Genomic DNA, 22,568 nt, shown 5'->3' on the forward strand with positions numbered 1-22,568 from the left:
TAGTGTTTCTTTGTATGCTTGCAATCACTTATTTTTTGATTTGGTGTTCTGTAGCTGGGGTGGGTTTCACCTAGAGCAAAAATGAAAAGCATTATCCTTTCTTTCTCCAAACCAAATGCCTTGAGTATTTAGTTTCCTGAACTACTTCAAAAATATGTTTATTTCACAAGACAAAAGCAAGGATGTTTTCACATAGTCCTGACACAGAATTGTCTGAGTGAGTCAGAGTACAGGGATGCATGACAGATCATGACCCGTAATTCTTATTTCTCAGTAATTTCAAACTGTTCTTGAGAGTAACCATATTCACACATCCCTAGCAACATGGCCACTCAGCTGTTTAACACCTCTTTCCCCATGTAATCTTAGTCATTGCCTTTTTTCCCAGATGAGGTCTCTTACTGTATCATTGTCTATCTAAAAGTTGTTCTTTAGCTTAAATAATAATGTAGTTAGCAGATTATGGCTTTCTTTCAAATTTCTTTTGATATTCAATAATTTTGTCTTAAAAATGCAAAGAGAATTACTTTTTTAAGTATTCATTTGTCACTACAGTAACAGTTTATCCTGTAGAATACAAAAAGGAGGTTACAGAAATAAAATGCTTTCAGGTAATAACTCGGGGTCTCTCTTTAATTTAGTAGTAATTATCATTTAGATCTGGATGTAACTCTGGCTGCTCAGCTGTTGTACAGAACAGAATAGGATTGCCTGGTGTTACTTGCATCAGAATTCAGAGGTCCTCAAACTTCTTTTTTTGTTCCTATCTATGGTCTTCCCAGTTTTAAGAATTATTTTCAGCCCTTTGAGAGAACGCACTTTCTGCAGGTATGTTCTTCCCAAGAACACACTGAGGAGATGCTGGGAGCAGAGCAAGGACTGTATGCAGGAGGTGGCTGAAGTGTGGGGTTTGAGGAATGGCTGAAGGGGGTTTTTTATGGAGGAAGTAGTAGACAAGAAAATAAACAGGATTTTTTTTTTTTGTCATGAGCTATTGTGCTGAGTTACTGTTCCTTGATGAGAGCCTGAGACAAAAGGCAGTTTTATTTAGAGAGAGAGAGAGAGAGAGTGTGTGTGTGTGTGTGTGTGTATGTATGTGTTGTTACCAGCAACTGCTTTTGTCTCAGAAGACTTTTATCATCTGTCTTCTGTTGCAGAACTCAAGGCACTTCTGTGTTCCAACAGGTCTAAAAAAACTATGGTTTAGGATGGATTTGTAATGTAGCCTGTTAAAGCAGTGGCCTGTGAATGATCTTCTGAGCAAGAATCAGTGACCCACCTCTAGACCAGGCTTGAAGTGTCTGGGTTTCCAGCAGTTTTATTTATTCTTCTCTAAAATAAGGTAGCTGTTAATCACTGTTTTTAGACCTCGTGTGTCTGTATAAATGCGTAGATATATAAAAAATGCATATATGTGTTCATATGTGTAGCTCAGTCTCTCCTTTAAGAGTAAAACAGGATCGCAGCAGATTAAAAAATATGAAATAATTAATTTTGGTAAAAACTGGGAAAGATTGGATATGAAACAGTGAGGAGGAGACCTATTCCAGTTACCAGATTAGAGGAATGAGCAACATAGGTGGAAGGAGAGGCTACAATAGAGTAATACTTGCATAAAAGAATAGTTTTAATTTGTCTCCTTAGTACTGCTAACAACTCTTCATGCATGCAGGAGATGTACTTGCTGTGTGTGGGAGTTGGAGGGGCCTCTGACTGAAGGAAGGATTTCAGGAGAACTTCTCAAATAATCAACAGATAAAAAGTGCAAGAACCACCGTGTTGAAATTGTGGTTCTTTACTGTGTGATATTTGGTAGAGGAGGGGGTTATGTGTCATCTTGTGATAACAGATGGCAAATATAACATAGGAATATTTTTTAATACCGATTTGATCCAGCTGCAGAGGCAACATTGCTTGGATGTATGTTTAACATTTTTGATATTTTTTCTTTCATGTCAGCTCTATGTGGCCACTGAAGCCATCCTCATCGCATTGGTGGGAGCAACTCCTCCCTACCACTGGGATCTCCAAGAGCTCTCTGCTAATCACAGCCATAGCAACCAGTCAGCCAGTAGTGAGCAGGGAGCTTTTGGGGAATGGCTTCTGACCGCCAATAGCAGTGAGGTGCATAAGCACGTACACTTCAGCAGCAGCTTCACATCAATAGTCTCTGAGGTAAGTCTGAAATGTGTTTTGCTGCCTCGTATGTAAATCTCATTGGGCCAGTTGCAAGGGGCTGGTTGTGCTGCTGCTTTCTTCCGTACTAATGCATGTTTTGATAAGCAAATGAAACAGGTGGAGAGAACAGGTAATCTACTCATATATTTACTAGCAGCAAAAACTAGCTTTATTTTGCTATGCAGATCTTGACCAAAGTTCTGCTCTAAAACTTCCCGCCTTTTCCATGTGGAAGTTACATGTTGGATCCTGTAGCCTGGTACCACAACTGAGCTGGAATCGTGTTATTCATTGTAGTAATGTGCTTAAAATCCTTTATGGACCCTAAGCTCTTTCCGACCACCTCTCATGATTCCCTTGCAAAGGTCGAATGCATGAGGTGCAGCCGTCATGCAGTAAGCAAGCAGTGGAGGAACTGAGGAGGAAGTGGCTTCTGCAGTCTTTGCATCTCCAGATATGAGGGAAGACATGGGCAGTGGGGAATCAGGTGGACAAAGCAACTCCCCCTCATTCTATCCTGAAACAAGTTTAAGCTTTATTGGTCTGACCTCTGTTTTGTGTCTTCTTTCGTGGTCTAGCCACAGTCCCTACAGAAATTATTCCAAACTCTGCACTGATGTGTGCCCCAGCCTTGCTGGGGCTTTCAGCATCTGTTAATGTCAAATTGTTCTGTACAAGAGCCCCGTCTGAGTGCATCTGTTGCAGGACCTGAATTCAGAGCTGTACAGTTGAGTCAAGTGTAGTAGCACTGGAGAATTCATGGCTATTGTCCAGAGGCAGTAATGCTATCGAAATTAGTTCTGTTTAGTTTACTGGTTATAAGCACAATAATAAAAACTCTTGGCTCTGGAATAGTACCAAACAGTTGTGTACAACGGCCGTTGCTTATTATTATAGTAATAAAGAGGATATGAGTAATTTTGCCACTTTAATTAAAATCCTAATGGATGGTGGATTTTTTTAAAGCATTATTTAAAGCTCAGTAAGGTTTTCAAGCTTTCTCTGGACTTTTTTCTTTTTTACTTTTTAATTTATCCAAGAATCTTTTATTATCTTTAAACTTGACAAGTCAGACATGTTTGTAGAGCCTAGCAGTGTTGTAGGACATAAATTTTGTAAAGATTCTTACGCATTTTAGTTGCATAAATAAGAAATGCAGGAAAAGATGCGAGTTTCAAAAAAGAAATCCCAAGGCAACTCTTGTAGATTTTGCTTTGTAGTTCTTTAACATACTTCTCAGTAAAGGACCATGTGTATAAAATCTTGTTACCTTTCCTGTTTCCCACTGTTAAAATATTTTAATTTTTTTTCCAAAATCTGTTAGCTGAATGTGTGGTATGTTTGGAAGTTGAGTTATATGCTTAAGATGAAGATTTTTAGTGAGATTGCACTTACTTGGGGGGTATCTTATCAATATCTAATTTCATTAGTGATGTGTAAAGAAGCTTTTTCTACATGTGAGGAGAATGTTTTAAATGCTTATCTTCTGACATCACTTACTAATAACATGACTATTGCAAATTTACACTGAAAAATATTCTGATGTAAGTAGCTTGATTTGTGAATATGAGCATATATATTTAACACGCTTTATGTAGACGAGAAAAGCCTTGAGCCATTTGAAGGGCTTCCTAGCTGTTGAGATTAATTTGCAGAACAAATTTTGCTTCACAACCAAATTATCTCTTAATCCTTGAATGATTCAGAAGTCATCTAGTGTCACTGAGTTTCAGTGATGGCAGTTTTTTAATTTTTATATCAAAAGTTAGGGCATAATTCTTGTAGCCTTATAAAATAAACTGACCATGTTATTTCAAGATAAAATTAATCTCATATGCTATTGTTATACGAATTTATTTTTCAGGGAATTTTTTTTAAATCTAGAGAAGCTTCAAAAGCGGTTTTGTGGTCACATGCTTAGTTTTAGAATTGAATTTTGTCAATCTTGACGTTTTATGGACACATTACCTACTCTATCAGTAAACACCTCACCATTAAAATGACAATTCAAAATGAAGCATATACTGAGAGTAAGCAAGTTATTTTCTTGGAGCTTCTGAATGGTTTCGTTTTGTTAGCTTCCTAATCTTGGTGAGGCTTAATTGCATGACTCTGTTCTCATGGTGAGGTGGTTTATAACGGAGCTTGAAATAATACGAGCTTTGCTAGAAAGGATATCTAATGGGATTTTAGTAGAGGAAGAGAAGATTATGAGGAGAAGATTAGTGTGTTATTGCAGGGATAATGACATAATCACCAGCTTACCAGCACAGGAAGAAAAGTTGGTTGTCACTAAAAGGAAACATTATCTCAAGATGCAAGAGGAGCAGAAAAAGCAACAAACACAAGATGTGGAGTTTTTAGAATACAAAAGGAAATAACTTTTGAACAGTGAGAGCATGGCATGTTTTCTACAGTTTTGTGGGGGAAAGAATTTCTTGTCAGGCTTAACCCAAGACATTAAGTATTTAACAATCAAACATATGAAGGTCAGGTTTGTATTTGGGATTGAGAAGAACTGGAAGTGACAAAGCATGCTGTAAAAAAGATGAGTATTTGCAATACTAGAAAACCTGTCTAACACTACCAAAGTGTTTCTCAGTGACAAAACAGTTCATAAAGAGGAGCACATGCAGGATTATCTTTCGACATAAACCACAGTTTTGATTTCTTCATAGTGTGCCTTCACATTGCGGTGACATATGTCAAGAGGTAAGACTGAGTCTATTTAAGCTAGTGCATTTATGTAAGAAAAGGCAATAAAAGGGAAAGTGGAAGGAGTCTGCAGAAAATCACAATGTTCTATGAGGGATCTGTCCTTGATTTCAGAATCAAAGACTGCACATGATTTAGGGGAAATGTGAAATTGGTTAGTACCAATGATGACTGAATGTGATGCTTAGGAGATTTATGCAAAGTTTGATCTTCCTTAAAGTTTGTGTCGTCCCCCTCCAGTTATTAGCTGCTTGTGAACTGTTGAACTGCTTGGATTCTGGTTAATTCTCCTGTTTGTTTGTTTTTTCCTCCATCCAGTGGTTTTTAATTGGAAGCACATCTTACAAAGTCAGTGCTGCCAGTTCTTTCTACTTTAGTGGTGTGTTTCTTGGAGCCATCTCCTTTGGCCAGCTCTCGGATCGCTTTGGGAGGAAGAAAGTCTATCTCACAGGTAAGCACTGCCACCTAACAAAATGCGTGAAATCGAGGCATTGTGTCTCTGAAGATTGGTGGCAAGAGCTCAGTTTCTGCTCAGAGCTTGATATGCAGCAGTGAATCATGTGCTGTGATATTTTTGTTTTGTTTTGTTTTGTCTTTCCAGTATACTTCAGAAATATAAATAGGGACAAGAAATTAATATTTGACTATTCAATCACCATCTGAATATCTGTCAGGTGTTCTGGATTTAGGAATTATACCATAACGGCTTACACTCATGCACGTCATGCTCATGGGATCTCCACGGATAGCAGTTAATATCTCTAGTAATTTGTTAGCAGTGTTCTTGTGTGTATAACCAGCTAGGAATTTGTTGCACCTTTCATCCTGTCTGCATGATTTATTTTTTATGTATTTGTGATCCTCATGCTTTTTTTTTTACTGTCCCTAGATCAAACAACATTCGGAACTTCATGTTTTGTGTGTGTATTCATAAAGGTGTATGTCAATGGATGAGCATGTAGAATTAAAAAAATGAAATTTTTTTTTTAAAGGAACCACCTCATTCAAAGCAGATAAAGGTTGGCCTGCTATGCAGTATAGACTCCCCATATTGTCCCCTGGTAATGTTTCTCTTCTCTAGTTTGTATAGACTACTTTCCAAGAATGAGAGGAGATATTTGGCCATATATTTAATCTGTGGCTTCTGTATGGAAATAAATATCAAGCCATCTTAACTGGAGCCAGACAGTAGTTGTGGGTATATGAGAAAATGGTCTGCTTTGAACTGAATTTGAAGATTTGGTACTGCAAATTATATATCAGAAACCCCTCCTTTTGTGTCCCCTCCTTTTTTGTTATTGACTTTGGGTACTTTAATTTCTGCCCAAACCTGTGTTGTAGTTGTTGACTGTGATGACTTAGGGCAGGTGCCACTGAACATCAAGTAAAGATATTAATAAATGCTTCTGTTTTTCTTTATGTACTCTTCTAAAATGAAACCTTTTGCCTTGTTTTCCAGGTTTTGCTCTGGACATCTTGTTTGCCATTGCAAATGGATTCTCACCCTCATATGAATTCTTTGCCACCTCTCGCTTCTTGGTAGGAATGATGAACGGTGGGATGTCACTTGTGGCCTTTGTTCTACTGAATGAGTGTGTGGGTACTGCCTACTGGGCATTAGCAGGTAAAGTTTGAGTGCCAGTGTCTTTACTGTCAGAATTTATAGATTTCGTTCTCACGCAGCACTTGAGATGCACCAAAGCTCACACCATAGGAGCTGTGAAATAAACTCTACTTGAGCATCTGTATGGCCACAGTTTTCAAGCCCTGCTTTGTTTAATAATCTACCTTAGACAAGCATAGTAGTTGTCTTGAGGCCATTCAGATTTCTACATCACTCAAGTTGATAAAAGTCCAGTTAAAACATCCCCTGTGAATGTTAAATAGCTGAATGCTCACCCAAGGTTTGTGATAGCTGAGCTCTGTCCATCAGAATTTTGGACTCTGCTAAACAGAGCTTAGTGGTTGTATGCTAGATATTAATACTTTTATTCCTTGCAGTTCTCAGAGAAATCAACAACATTTATATATAATGGGAAGATGAGACAACTGTTGTTTATATATTTAAAAAAAAATGTTGTCTCATGTGTTAGCCTTAGTATTTAGAACAGAAGATATAGACATCTTTAACTGTCTTGGGTTTTAGTGTTGAAGCTGTCCTTCAGATATGATATGCATCAATTGTACTGTTACAGCTCAGAGGCCTGATTTACCCAGTCTGTGACAAGTGCCGAAAAAGTGCTGTGCTGAGACTGTTTTAAAAGTATATCTTACAAGTCATGAGAGCTACAAATGAGTACTATATATTCCTAAAAATACCAGTTTTCCAGTGGTTTTTACTATTTATTTTTACATATAGAAAGATGAAACATAGTTATATTTGGAATTACGAGACTTAATTGTTTATGAGGCTTTGTTGAGTGAGGAGGATGTAGAACAATGCTTTTTGCACTTGTATTGATCTTTGCAATTATGCAGTGCTTTTGCCCTGCATGGGTGAAGGACAGAATATTCTTTGGTCAAATAGCTGTGCTTTTGCCTGTATTGCTGAGTGAATTTTTCTGAAGTGTTAGCTTCTGTCTGATCCTGTGTGTTGAGATTTAGTAATGTTCCTTAAAGAAGTAATAATGTTTTGGTTTTAATTGTATATTAGGATCTATTGGTGGCTTGTTCTTTGCTGTGGGAATTGCCCAGTATGCTTTATTGGGGTACTTCATTCGTTCCTGGAGGACTCTGGCTGTTGTGGTTAACCTGGAAGGAACGGTTGTCTTTCTTCTCTCTCTGTAAGTTATTTTTCAAACTGTTTCATCAAGAAAGATGTCAAAAATAAGAAAAATAAACAAAAAAACCCAACAAACAAAACAACTAAATCAAGGTGCCTTTCTAGGGTGGCATAAAATTGTGTAACTAAGGAATTTCTCTCAACCTCTTCCACTCCATATTCTGTGCTTTCTTTAAATAGCAGTGCTGCAGTATTTGACAATGTAAGCGTTCGTTGTATTGTATATGTATTATTATTGTAAATGGGAACAGTCTCTAGAGTGGTGTAGAAGCACATCCTATTTAACTGGTATATGCAGATGATCTGAACTCTTGTCTGATATGCTGCAAGACATGCATGTTAAAAGATACAGAAATGTTAAGTAATAACATGATGTTTCCCTAATAGTTGTGCTTATGCAGAAGAAGCAACATCAGAATTGCAGTCTTAAAGGTGACATGCAGAAGAAAAAATGGGCAGCTTCCTTTGTGTCTTTCAAATGTGATTAGGAAAGAATAGGAAGAAGGCTGCTTTATTACAGTAAGGGGTTTGTGTTTGTGGGCTTCAGCACTGAAGCTATATGATGTGGTGTGCTTTTCTTTTCTTATATACTCCCTGACAACAAAATCTCAATAACTGAAAGAAGAAAATAACTTTAGCCGCTGTTTAAACTTAACACTGTTTTTCTTCCAATATCTATTCAATTTCAGTAACTAACTTTCTGAATAGAGCTCTTTGCTAAAGAGTCAATGTACCCTTTCATAGGAAGTATCAGAACTCTGGGAAAGGTCTTAGAGGCTGTTTATGAGGTGAAATGCAGAGATGACATTTCTGATATTTCAAAATTTAGTGGTGTTTAGGACCTTCGGTAAACAAACAAGCTTTTGGATTGTACAATTTTTTGAAGTGCTTTACACTTAGGACTTCAGAGCTGTGCTTAGAGGCCTGTCCTATTGTAAAAGAGGATTCTTTAATTCTAAGTTTGACACTGCCTCTCTCCCACATTGCTTAAAAATTACGTTGCACAGAAAACACTACCGGATTTTTTTTTATCATGGGGAAGAAAACATGTTCCTTTCTAAGCTCTTTTCTTTTATAAAAGCACAGAATCATTTTCGTGTAAATTGAAAGAAAAATTTCATTTCTGGTCAGAGGCAAAAAAATCTTAAAAAGCTTCTGGCAAAAAAATAAAGTTTAAATTAGTTCTGGGAATCTGAAAGTAATAGCATACAAAGCAAATCTTCTGTCTTGGAGTTATCAAGTGGACCTATCAAGTGAACAGTGCACATAGGGAGCAAGAGCATGACCTTTGCACAGCCTGTGCCTTCCTGTCTACAAGAGAGAATTTAGGAAGAAGGTGGAAAATGAGAAATTAAATACATCTAGTTGGTGTTACAAAAACATCTTGTGTCACTTGTAGCACTGTGGTGCCTCTTTAATTACGAACTCCCTGAAGACAGGGTCCTAATTTGGCTTGTTCAGGAGACTGATTGGCAGAGTCCTCTGGGAGGCTGTGCTGCAGGGCAACAGAGTCCAGGAAGGCTGGACACTCTTCAAGAAGGAAGTCTTAAAGGTGCAGGAACATCTCCACATCCCGAAAGATGGACTGGAATTGTTGATCTGCTTGAGGGTAGGAAGGCACTTCAGAGGGATCTGGACAGGCTGGATTGATGAGCCGAGGCCAATTGCATGAGCTTCAACAAGGCCAAGTGCCGGGTCCTGCACTTGAGTCACAACAACTCAATACAGTGCTACAGACTTGGGGAATTGTGGCTGGAGGGCTGCCAGGCAGAAAGGGACCTTGCTGTGTAGATCGACAGCCAGCTGAACGTGAGCCAGCAGTGTGTCCAGGTGGCCAAGAAGGCCACCATCCTGGCCTGCATCAGGAATAGTGTGGCCAGCAGGAGTAGGGAAGAGATCCTTCTGTACTCTGCACTGCTGAGACTGCACATTAAGTACTGTGTTGAATTTTGGGCACAGAAGTATAAGAGAGACATTGAGGAGCTGGAGTGGGCCCAAAGAAGGGCAGCAAAGCTGGTGAAGGGTTTAGAGCACAAGTCTTATGAGGAGTGGCTGAGGGACTTGGGGTTGTTCAGTCTGAAGAAATGAAGACTGGGGGGAGACCTTATTGCTCTCTACAACTACCTGAGGTGGGTGTGGGTCTCCTCTCATAAGTTACAACTGATAGGACAATAGGAAATGACTTCAGGTTATGCCAGGGAGGTTTAGATTAAACATTAGGAAAAACTTCTACACCGAAAGGGTTATCAAAGACTGGAACAGGCTGCTCAGGGAAGTGGTTGAGTCACCATCCTGGGATGTATTTAAAAGCTGTTCTAGATATGGTGCTTAGGGACATGGTTTAGAAGTGGGCATGGTAGAGTTAAATAATGGTTGGACTTGATTATCTTAAGTTTTTTCCAACCATAATGATTCTATGATAATGTGACTTGCAGTATTGTGCATATATGTATGTGTGTATATATGCATATACTCAACGTAATTTCTTGGTATCTAAATAACATGTGATGTATGTTCCCATTCCTTTCAACATGTTTTGCTCTGTTTGAATAAGTGAATTTTATACCTGAAGCACTTGAAAAATTCTTTGTTATACTAAAATGTATTTCAGTCTTATTTCCATAGACAAGTCCAACCTCCTACAAAAGAAAAGCCCTAAAGCTGTCTGTGTTTGTATGTGTGTTTCAGATTCATTCCAGAGTCCCCCCGCTGGCTCTATTCACAAGGCCGGCTGAATGAAGCAGAAGATGCCCTCTACCTCATTGCGAAGAGGAACCGCAAACAGAAGTGCACTTTTTCATTAAAACTCCCAGCGGAGAGGAGCTCCAGGGAGGCTGGCAGCTTCTTGGATTTGTTTCGATATAAGATTCTCTTGGGACGCACCTTGATCATGATGTTTACTTGGTACTTGATATACTTTGTAGGCCCAGCTGTGCTACTGTTGCCTCTCTTAGTCTTTGAGAGAACACATTGCTAAGAATTGGTTTGTCTTGCAGCCTGTACTTGGTGTCAGCCTGTATTGTTAGGGACACTGTACCTAAAATAGATCCTTGTACTATAGTATTTCCTTAGTGCATTTCTAACATGAAGCCGTTTTTACAATCTAGTTCTGAGGTGTTTTATCTTGGCATTTCTGTCATGCTTTTTTGAGTCTCAAAATAGTTGAGACCTACCTCTTCCTTTCTGACCTTCAGGTGCTGCTGAGATGAGTCATTCTGTCCTCCTCTTTGGTGCAGTGCTGTGTCAGTACTTTCAGTTACATGGATGATTCTTTGGTTTCTGTGTAAGGAGCCTATTAGCATGTGGGTGGCCTACCTCATCTAATGAGTGTGTTTATTTTCTTAAGAGAAAGTGCTGCCAGTGCTAGCAGTTGTGGTAAGGAGCAGGAACCCATGATGCTACCTCTAGTCACTAGCAGAAATTTAACTCTGAAAGCACCTGTTGTTTCAGATAGCTCTGCTAGCCCGGAGGTCTTTCGCTGCTACTTTGAAGTAAACCTCATGTATGTCATGGTATGGTCCTCTGGCATTACTGTTGATATAAGTTGCTTTTCTAATGCATATATTTGGGGAAGATGTATTTAATAAGAAACAAAAAAAGACATTATTTAGTCAACAGAAAACATAGAGCTATTTTCCTGTTGCTTTTCCAAATGCTTACTGCAGAATAGTTGATTTTTCTGTTCTGTAAATTATGATTGGTGATTTCCTGCAGAATGAATTAGTGACTTGTTCCGTTCCTTTCCTTTCTGTAAAGATGACAGCCAGTCAGGGTTACAAAAGAAAAGTAAAAATCGGAATTGGAGAACAACTAAAACTGGATCAGGGTACAGAAATTAAAAGAAGGCGGAAGCGTCATCTGAACTGTTTGAGGAAGGATATGTGCATAGTTGGAAAAGTGAAACATGATGAAAACAAAAAGGACAAAGACATAATTTTTCAAGTCAAGTAATCATGATTATATTTTAACTTTATTCTGGGTTATGCACATTCTTCTTATGTTTTCTTCTTATGTTTCCGTCTTAAGTTTAACTGTGTAATAAGTCAGGAGTTGGGTCTGTGCAGAGACAAAATGGTTTCTTGACCTAGAAAGATCATATACTTGTAGAGAAACATTTTTAGACCTATCTTCGAAAACACTAAGTATAGTTTACTGTATTGTGCCAGACCAGTGGTTTGATTTGGCAGCTAAAGCAGCAGCTCTGATTTTACTATTTTTCTGTCTTTTGCAGGTTTGTGTGCAGCTTAGTTTACTATGGTCTTACCCTTAATGTGGGTGACTTAGGTGGAAGTATATATGCCAATTTAGCCCTTTCAGGATTGATAGAAATCCCAGCATACCCAATCTGTATTTACTTGATTAACCAAAAATGGTAAGTATGAAACTTACTAACCCATTCAGAGTTTTGTTTTGTTAAAATTTTTCTCAGATAGGTTTCCTGTATATTGCATCTCCTTGCTTACAGCTGTTGTCTGGGGCTTCCTGCTTCAATTTGAAAGTACTATTAATGTATCTTTATTTCAAACAATGGTTTAACTTGTTCTCAGTAGCTTGCTCATTAATGAGCCATCTAAATTTGGCTTGGAGATGAGGCTGATCTAGATCAGTCGAACCTCGCTGTGCTGACTCTGTGCTAACACAAGACGGTGTTCTTCCCACCTCTGTCTCGTAATCCGCATTCTCTCTGTTCAATCAAAGCTGTTGCAACTAAACTGAAGCTGTTGTGTGGTTTCGTGTAATAGTTGCTGTGCATGCTCGTGTGTGACCAAAGTTGTTGAATCAGATATTTAGCCTTTTCCTGAGCCGTGATACTCTGGACAATGTCTTTCACTTTTTATAGAGTTCACCTCCCAATCTCTTCTCTACATGTCTCCTGAGGAGCTTAACAAATGTGCACACACAGTGGGAAGAAAATCAAAATCCTAGAAATTGTCAGCCACTGCATAAAGACTTCTTGGTGCTCGTTTTAAAAGTGCAGTAGAAGCTTGTTTAAAAACAGTGTGAGAGGAAGTGTTTGTGGGAGATGGCATTCAGAATTTCCAACTTCAAATAAAGAGACAACGTGAATGTAGAGGACTCATTGCTCTGCAAACTGCAGATCTAATGCAGAATAAAGTTTTGTTATCCTTCACATCAGGTTTGGTCGGAAGCGAACATTGAGTACATTTCTGTTCCTGGGAGGACTGGCTTCTCTTATTGTCATGTTTCTTCCTAAAAAGAAAGGTAAATATTGCCTTTTGTTTCTGGAGTATGTGATAAGAATTGGTAAACGCAGCATCCTACAGCCTAAGAATTTGATAGTTGCCAGTAGATTAGGCTCATACCACATACAGGTTTCAATTTTTGAAGCCAGAGAAGGTAACTCGCAAAAAGGATAAGCAGCAAACTTCCTAAGACCTTAAGGAGACCTTGTTAGAAAGGTTTGGATTTGTACTTTTGTCTTTGGATTCTGCCCTTTACTTCTGATCACATCAGTCACTCCTTTCCAGTGTTTCTGACTTAATCCCAAAGAATGATGTGTCTTGGGATATCTCCATTAGCCAAACAATATGTCAGTGTATGAAGTACCCATGCAACTTGTATGTATCTACAAGTGAAAGGCCAGTGTAAAAAGATCCTAGAATTAAATTTTGACCAAGTTTCCATTTTTTCCTCACTGCTCTGTAATCTTCAAGACTGGTATGATTGTGGTATTAGTAATGGCCACTTAACTTGCAGGTCAGAGAGCTTTCTGAAAATCTTCTGAAGCAAGGAGTCTTTAAGAAATGTGAAATGAAATGTCCTTTTTGTACAGACACACTAATGTAAGATTTGGGCACATGTAACAGCTGTCATAAGGAGAGAAAATGCTTCAAACATTTGAAGTACAATTCAAAAGGATTAAACATTTATGGTGAGAGACTGCATAAGTTGCTTTAGATGGCAATGAATCTAAATAGGTAAAACATTTTGGTTTGGTTTGTTTTTTCTAAAAGGGTGCAACTTAAGTTTCTAGAGGTATTCCAGATGCTAGAGCCTGGACATTCAGATGTTCTGGTTAGACTGGTATCAGTCATCAAGTAGTTTTTGCATATCAGTCTAAGGATAGCATGTGAAAAGAGAGATTTTTCAGAGGATAGAATTGTGAGAACCCAGGAAATCAACTGTGTGCTGAACTGCCAAAGTCAGTAATAAATGACTGTTCAGTTATTTAACCCCATCATTTTCTATTGGATTGTATTTAATAGAATGGAAGCAATTTTGGGCTAGTAGGAAGTCTGCCATGAATTTATTGTATTTTTTTCTGTTATTTTTTCATAGTGTGTTACATGGAGAGTTTTCCTCTTTCTACAAATTTGATTGCATGGATAAAGTAGTAAATCTGTAGGCAGAGAATATAAATTGTGTTGAATGAGTTCTGCCATTGCTGCCTAAAAGAAGGCTCCTTGGATTCTCTTGAGTTTTGAGAGTCCTCCTGACCTCTGACAAATACTGTCTTTCAATAGAAAAGTGTTTGGCTGTTATAACAAATTCTTAGGTAGATTCCCTTTTGCTCCATACTGTTGTGTGATTGAAATTATTACAGAGATGTATTTGAGTGCTCAAAAACCTTATTACATTTTGTCTATCAGATACGGGACTGTTTGCAGTGGTGAACAGTCGCTATCTGTCTTTGCTGGGGAAACTGACAATCAGTGCTGCATTTAACATTGTCTACATCTACACATCAGAACTTTATCCCACAGTGATCAGGTAACACAAGTTAATTCTAAGGTTTTCATTTTTCTGGTTCTCTTACGTGATCAGCTTTTACTTCTGTATTACTTTTTTCTATTAACTATACATTTTCATTTGAGATTTTCAGTTACGTGTAATGGTTATGTGTAGTTTTATATGAGAAATTTCTTCCTTTATCCTCTTCTCACTTCCTTTTCCCTCAAATTTACAGTGGTCTCATCTAACTATATTCTTTATAGAACAGTAAAATAGTCCTTTGGCTGCTTGGTGTGCTCACAGCACTCTCGCCACTAATGAGAATAGCAATAGTATTGCTGATATTTCTTAATGAAAGTAGATTTTTCAGTGCTTTATAAACCAGACAACTATTAAAGAATTATACTTAACCAGCCACACTGAAGATGATTGGTCAATAAGCTTTGTAAAAGTAACTTGATGCTTCACAGGCCATATGTAAGTAGCAGTCAGTTTTCACTCACTAGAGGCAGAAGTACCTTGTGCTGACAGGGTAGACAAGAGCATCTACCATATGGGTGCAATTTTTAATAGATATTTTAACCAGGTATTATTGTTGATCATCACCTACCAGTTCAACTATACTATGATGTTTCTCATGCATGGGCAAATCTGCTGATAAATATGATATGGATAAAGGAATTTAGCCAAAGTTTCAGGCAGAGACAAGATGCATTAACTGAAATTGTACTTTTTTGTGTATGTATGTTAGAATTCTGAATGTGCAGTGGACTTTTGATTCTCTTTAAGCACAAAGTGTATGTTTTAATTCCTGTCTTGGGATGCTTTCAGTTGCATTTGACTATTCTTTGCCAGTTAATGTGGTCAGGGTCATGATTGAGACTTCCCCCCCCCCAACCCCTCCCACCCCTTGCTCAGTGGCATTTTTCAAAAGTTGTAATTTTTCCTATGCAAATGTCACTGATTAATGATTTTTGTTTTCTTTTTAGGAATGTTGGAATGGGTGCCTGCTCCATGTTTTCCCGTGTTGGTGGAATCATTGCTCCCTTCGTCCCTTCATTGGTTTGTCTGACCTTCTCACTGTTACGTATATTTTTGTTTTGTGACTCTGATGTATCGGAGGCTTACATAGGTGGAATTATTTTGGATAAGTTATGTATATAAGCTAAGATATGTAAATTGGATGTTCTTACAGTATTGTGGTATGCCAGAGGAATTGTGATATCTATAGACAAAACCTGAACATTATTTACTTCAGAAGATGTTTTAGCTCCGTAAGAATTTTGAGGCTTAGCTAGTGGACATTAGCATTGTAGTAATTTTAGAATACCAAGACACTGATACCCAATTTTAAACCCTGAGCAATAGCAAAAAAAATCACATAGTTAAAATATCTACTGCATCAGAATAAAGCATAAGGATGCAATAACTCATATTTCTAAGAAGAAATTAGTTTTACTTTCAGTGCACTGCACCAGATATCCATGGACTATAATTGAGCAAAGCAGCCTATCTTTCAATAAACGAAACCTGAGATACTGGCAAGCCTTTTGAGCACAAACTTCACAGCAGCTTGTCAAAGCAAAGTAAAATTCTGAAGAATGAAACGTGGGGATGACACTGTTGTTTTCCTCTGTGTTCATAATCCTGTATGTAGGCAGGTGAAATAATGTGCCAGTTTCTTTCACACTAAATGCTTGCTGAGGCCAAGTTCCTTTAATGTGACAGATTTAATCTGGAATAACTTTCCTCTCTGCCATTTGCCATCTTGGTAAGTCAGGCAGAGGGCTGGCAAAAGGACAGATGAGCACAGAGAGCCTTTTAATCTGTGGAATGAAACACTGGGTAGGTGAGAGTGTGAGCACCTCCAGGGTACAGCTGGCAAAGCCAAGACTGGTGCGGGTTTCCCAGGTGGATTTAATAGACAGCTTTTATGTAGCAGTTGGGGGATCCATTATGTTGTATCTAGCAGAGACTTGACACTGCAGGAGACACAAATCTTGGATCATCATATTTGCGGGGGTCCCCTGAAAGTGACAGTAGCTCTGCTTAAATAACAAATGAGTGTTGATTTGAGGAAAGGATTAAGTATTTTTGTGTTTTGGAATTTCTTCAACCATTTTAATACATTTTCAGTATCTTTTGTCTGGGCATCTTACAAAAAGGGTGGGAATGGGAGAAATTAATTGCTGAGATAAGAGAGAAAATGTTGCTCTTGTATTTGATCACAGCCTGTTATTTTCTCAATTTAGAATTGCTTTTTGCTAAACAAAGTGAGGGGTTTTTTTGAACAAACAGCTAAACATTTGCCTTTTTTTAAATGAGCCTGCTTTACTGGTTGTCTGAAAGTGAATGTATATTTTGGAGCTATATTGCAGATGACTCATATTTTTGCACACGTTTCCCTAGTGTAGTTTTGCTTGTAACAGGCCATGTGAAAACAAGGACATGCATCAGCGGATAAGTATAAACACTGCATAGGCTGTTGGGGTGATGACAGGAAGGCCAAATCTCAATTGAGGCTAAAACTAGCAAGGAGTATAAATATGGATTCTATCAGTTAAAGGAGATTTAGAGAAAATGTTTAGCTTGTTGCTGAATGGGATGGATGTTTTGTTGGTGGATGAGATGGAATAAACTGAAATAATTAACGCTTTTGTGTTAGTCTTTGTAGGCAAAGCATGGCCCCAAAACACTGCATATCAGCACAGCTGAAGCAGAAGGCCAGCAAACAGTAGAGGAGCAATAGGTACAAGAACACTTAAAGGGCAAAGCTTTCCACTCCACAGGATAGAATTCCCTAGGAGGTGATGCAAGAACTGGCTGTGGTAGTGAAGCAAGTGTCCATCATCTGTGATAAACCATTGTTGTAGAGAAAGGTCACTGATAACTGAGCAAAGAAAAGCTAATGCTACGTGTGTCTTTAAGATCAGAAAATGGACCCAGAGAGTTACAAGCTGAGCAGCTCAAACTCAGTCTTTAGGAAGATCATGGGACATGACCTCTCAGAGTCTGTTTCTGAGCATGTGAAGGCCAAGAAGGTAATCAGGTTCGGTGAACGTGGATTTACTAAGAACAATTAATTCTGAGCTAGTTTGATTTGATAGTCAGCCTTTTCATCATAGAAGGTAATATGAATGAGGAAAGGGAGGAAAGCAGGAAAGGCTTTTATAAAGCTTCTGGCACTGTCTCACAGGCTTGTTTGGAAGCTGAGGGAGTGTGTCCTGCTTGAAAGGAGTACTAGATTTGTATGTTGCGTGGACCACCAGGCTCAAAGGGGTAGTGATAGGCTCAGTATTTTGTGGCTGGTGACAAGCCAGATAAAACAGAATACATCTTTTTAGAGGATGCAAAATAAGGAGGAGTGATTGACACACAAAAAGGTAAATCTTGAGTCCAGTAGGACCTTTTGGGCCAACAGAAATACCATGGAGGCCAACAGAAGAATAAAATTCTGTTTCTGGTGTGGACTAATGACATGGTCAGTACAGGCTGGGAACCAACTGGCTGAGTAGCAGCCTTGCTGGAAGAGACCCAAGTATGACAACAGATGACAAGTTAAATGGGAGCCAGCAGTGTCCTCTCATCACAAACAGGCAGACTTCACACTAAGCTACATCAGGCCCAATTCACTGTGTGGCCCACAGATTATGTTCCCTCCCAGTTGTAGAGGAATGTTGAAAATCTGGGGAGGGTCCAGTGGGGGGGTAATCAAGATGGTCAGGGGCCTAGATTACAAGGCTTCAGAGGAAAGCTTGAGGGAATATTGCACCTTTGATCTTCACAGCAGCATGGAACAGTTCAACAAGGATCAGTGGCCACAAGTTTTGGCTTGGGCGTTAGGAAATTTGGAAAACAAATCTTTGAGAAGGCTTAACGCTGCCTTGGAACAGTCTACTCAGAGGAGGAATCTCCATGCTTGGAGTTTTTTTCAATACTTGGTTACACAAAGCTATGATTGACCTTCTCTAGTGTTGGCTGTAGTCACGCTTAGGGTAGGTGATTGGCCTAGATGACCTCAGGAGATCTTTTCCAAGCAGTGTGTTTGTGGTTCTGTGATATTTTCTTCTGTAATACGAAGTGATGTTGCGTTTGTTAAAAAGTACATATGTTATGGACAAGAATTGAGTATAAATTCAGTGGGCATTTCTTTTAAAATCTGTCGCAAAATCTGTGTGGATCTAATAGTATTAATAGTACACAATTAATAATATTGGTTAAAAAAAAAAGTAGGATTGATGACTTCTGTGCTAAATATGAACACACACACACACGCTTGCCACATGGAATGGTTGTGAAGGTTAAGTGCTTTAATATGTGGTATGAGCTACAGGGGACCAATCTCACCCTAATTCTCTCTGTTCTTTTTTTCTAGAAATCTGTTCAGTGGTCTCTGCCTTACATCGTGTTTGGAGCAACTGGTCTTTTGTCTGGGCTCTTAAGTTTATTGCTGCCAGAGACCTTAAACAGCCCTTTGCTAGAAACTATTTCAGACCTGCAGGTATGCTCATATTGGAGGCTGGGTGATGAAGCCATGTCATTGCAAGCCCTAGATGGCTCACAGGTATGTTCATTTTTTTCCTAGTACTTTTCTGTTGTGTTTATTTCATCTGTCAGCTTGAATATGCCACTCTGAATAGATTAGGATAGTGACTCTTGGCCTGTGGAGCATAGGCCCCAAGGAGATACAGAAGATAGTTTAGTAACCTTACCATCACATCTGAAATGTTATCTGGAAATGCAGGCTGAAACATAGCTGGGTTAATTCATCCCTTCAAGGCCAAAAGCTTGCAATCTTTTCCTTTGGGATAAAGGACTCAGTGGTGTCTGTGCCTGTCTAATCTCGAAGATGAATTGCTGCAGCATGCTTCATGGAAAGCTGGTCATTGAAGTATGAGAAGCCTTAGATGTTAAAGAAAACAGAAGCCTGTTCTCAAAGGCAGCAGCACACTGTGCTTCTGCCCTGACCTGCACTGGCTACTCTGCAATGTCAATTGTTAGGTCTGTTCTAGAGAGTCTTCAAATGGGTTAAAGATGGACTAACCCCTGAGATCAACCACTGTTGATTCTGGGAAATGAGCTTCATTGGAACTACAAAACTCCCAGGCATAAGCATAAATAAATATTGCAGCAGAATGTTTTTCAGTGAGATTTCCTTGAATGTTGTTTTTTTCATATCCCTTTATGCTTCCTTTTGTCAGACTTGTAGACATTTCTTGAGGTGTGTACGTCTTCTAGCCATGTGGAGGCTTTTTTACGTAGCTGCTCCCCTGCAAATAGGGTGGGATTAGAGAGAAGTAGCTAGAGAGCTGGAAGTGGGTGTTTAAATTTGGACGAGGTCTTAATGTTTAAATCCTAGTCTCAAAATTTTAAATATTGATGGACTAATAAAATCTGGGTAAGTGGTCCAAAGACTTGAAGGGCAATTCATAACAAAAAATGTTAGTCGTCCCATTAGGCTGAGATGAAGCAGGATCCTCATAACACCTTTTACTTTAATTTGATTAATTTTTGGTCAGGCAGCCTGAGATTCATAGGTAGTCATAAACTTATTTTCACAGAAATCAAGAGGCAGAGTAACGTTTATTTCTAGAGTGAGAAGAGTTGCTTCCTTTCAGAGGCTTCAACGTGTTGCCTTGTGTACCAATTTTAGCTGTAGTAATTCTTGACAGGACTCTACAGTACAGTTTAGTGACAAAAGCACTGTTGAAGAATGCTTGAAAGAGGTGGCACTGTAACAATTTTATACTTTAGCTGCTTTATATGCAGATTTTATAAAGGTTTTTAACCATACTGGATATTGTGTTGTGGTACCATGTTCTTGATGGCTGCACAAATCCATCCTACACATTTCCATCTAGTTTACACCAGCTGTTATTTTGGTAATTACATTATTATTACATCTTAACTGTGCAGATGGCTTACCACCAAAAACAGATCTAGCAAACAGTACAGGTGTAACAACTTAAAGGAGTGGAAAGTCACATTTTCTTTTCCTTTCCAACCAAGTAAGGTCAGTACTGCCCTTTGGGGTGACAAGTATTATCTGTCTGTCAGTGTTTACACAACTTGATTGACTTACACCAACCTTCTCAGGTTTAATTCTTCCTTGCTTGCACTTCTGCAGGCTTCTTAAAAATCCCAACCTCAATAGGATCCACAGAAGGAAAAAAAAAATAAATTAGAATGTCCTTCAGGAACACTTTTTTCCCCAGATGGATTAAAATTATTGAATCCAAATGAAAAAACAGTTGTTGGTTCAGGCCTGAAGTAATCCTGTAACTTCAGAGAAGTTATATCTGGAATGTCTGTGACACATCAGGGCTTTATTTTAAAGCTCACAAAGAAAGCACTGATAAAATGGAAAGCTGTTAAACATTAACCCTATTTGACAAGGCCATGGAGAGGTCTTACGAAGCTGCTGTAAGAAAGATGTAGAATTTATTTGGCATACCCTGAATTTCCCCTGTGGAACCCATTGTCCTTTTGTAACGCTTCCCGGATAACATGCGTTCTAGTTGCCCAGAATGGAGGTTTTGTCCCTGTTAACATACATGAATGATATTCAAGTTGGACAGCATCCAGTGGTAGCCTGACTTTGCTCAAATAATTTTAGAAATCCAGAAAAAAGTGTAACATGATTCTCTTTATATCTTCTGACAGGTCTTAGTGCTCAAACTGTTTGAAATTCCTTTGCAGTTAACACACATTGCTGTAGCAACACTCCTCTGAAGACAGATCAAAAGCTACAGATTTTTCTTGCATGGTACTGTCAGTCAGGAACATGATTTCCATTTCTCTATTTTTCACCCTCTCACCCTTCTTCACATATGACTAGGCAGGCAGAAGTCTTTAGGGTGGATGCAAGCATACTAGAAAAAAAAATCCTAAATGCTTAAACTAGATGGAGTTTATATTAGCAAGAGAATCTTTTTAACTGGAATAATTTCAGTTCTGTGGAAAAATGCTACACTGGCCAAATAAGAATAAATTAGCTGTAATAGCTGACTTTTAGTCTGGGTATATAATATAAATTATGTTGTCAAAAGGACTCTGACTGGAGTAGATAAGTCTATAACACTGCATTTACTTTCTGAACATATGAAGTGGTAAAGCTTTTTCCCTTTTCTGTAACATATTTAGTTAGTATCACAGGAGAATACTTTCATAGAAACATGCTCAGGCTACACGTGAAGAAATAATAATTCAGGATGGAGAAGCTTTTACCGAATGAAGTGATCTGTGTGTTCTGAGCCTCTGTTTCCAGTAGCTCACTACAGAGACCACAGACTTAAATTAAGAAAGCTGAGTAGATTATAACTTCAGAACCATTTTACCTGGTCTCTCTCCTGTATGTATTCTCTAGTGTACCAATGGAACAGAAAAAGTCCATCTCTTCTAAAGAGATTTTGAAGAACTAAGGACACAAATATTAATTTATATAATGTCTTTTATAAAGTTTTAATACAGTGATTTGACCTGTCTTTTCTTACTGTTTCTCTACCAGCATTCCGACAGATGCTTATGTATTTTGAGATTGATTTAGTGGCTTCTGCACTAATCAGTTACTTCATTTTTGTTTCTAGTCTGGAGACAAAGACAGTTCTGCAGGAAGTGGAAGTGAAGATGAGGAGTTTTATGATGCTGATGAAGAGACTCATATGATCAAGTAATGAAAAGAAGAAACACTGGCCTATTTTGTGCCTGTTCTCACTTGTCCAGTCAGTCCAGCTGCAAGACAAGTACTGGGGACCTTGCCTGTCAAGGAATGCCAATAATTGGGCAAGTGCTGGTGTTTTTCCTGACTAGGAGAGGCATTTGAGTACTCTTCAGATTAGTTACACCGCTGATGCTCTCCACACAAGACAGCTGTTCAAAGTCTTGTGGTTCAGAATGACAGTGTATGGACTGCATTTGAAGCCAAATGAGACAGCAAGGGTGGGATCATGTATTTCTGAGGTCTAGGAAATTACCTAGGCTTAGATAGATTTGGACAGATCATCAATGCATGTGTTTTTGTTTTATTTTCAAGGTGGTTGATTTTGTTTCAGTATAAATTGATAAACTTAAGAACACCCATTGTCTTTTTTTCTGTAGAATGAAAGTGGTCACAGAATGTGCTCTGTACAACTCACAATTTCAGAAATTTGTTCCCATTGGTGTTAAAATGGCTTCTGCATATTGAACAAGGGAGAGACAA

General features: G+C 38.5%; 1 protein-coding gene across 1 annotated transcript; it reads left to right on the plus strand.

Annotated features, from left to right (window-relative positions):
* The first annotated feature begins 1,827 nt into the window (after positions 1-1,827).
* Positions 1,828-22,047, plus strand: SLC22A15 (solute carrier family 22, member 15). The gene is made up of 11 exons (XM_010186269.1): positions 1,828-2,175; positions 5,212-5,344; positions 6,353-6,517; positions 7,547-7,676; positions 10,364-10,579; positions 11,907-12,047; positions 12,813-12,898; positions 14,287-14,407; positions 15,358-15,430; positions 18,744-18,932; positions 21,955-22,047. Exons 1-11 carry the CDS (start codon positions 1,828-1,830, stop codon positions 22,039-22,041), a joined length of 1,689 nt encoding a protein of 562 aa, XP_010184571.1. The 3' UTR covers positions 22,042-22,047.
* The last annotated feature ends 521 nt before the right edge of the window (positions 22,048-22,568 follow it).

This window comes from Mesitornis unicolor, unplaced genomic scaffold (genome assembly GCF_000695765.1).
Source record: "Mesitornis unicolor isolate BGI_N332 unplaced genomic scaffold, ASM69576v1 scaffold24610, whole genome shotgun sequence".
NCBI lineage: Eukaryota > Metazoa > Chordata > Aves > Mesitornithiformes > Mesitornithidae > Mesitornis > Mesitornis unicolor.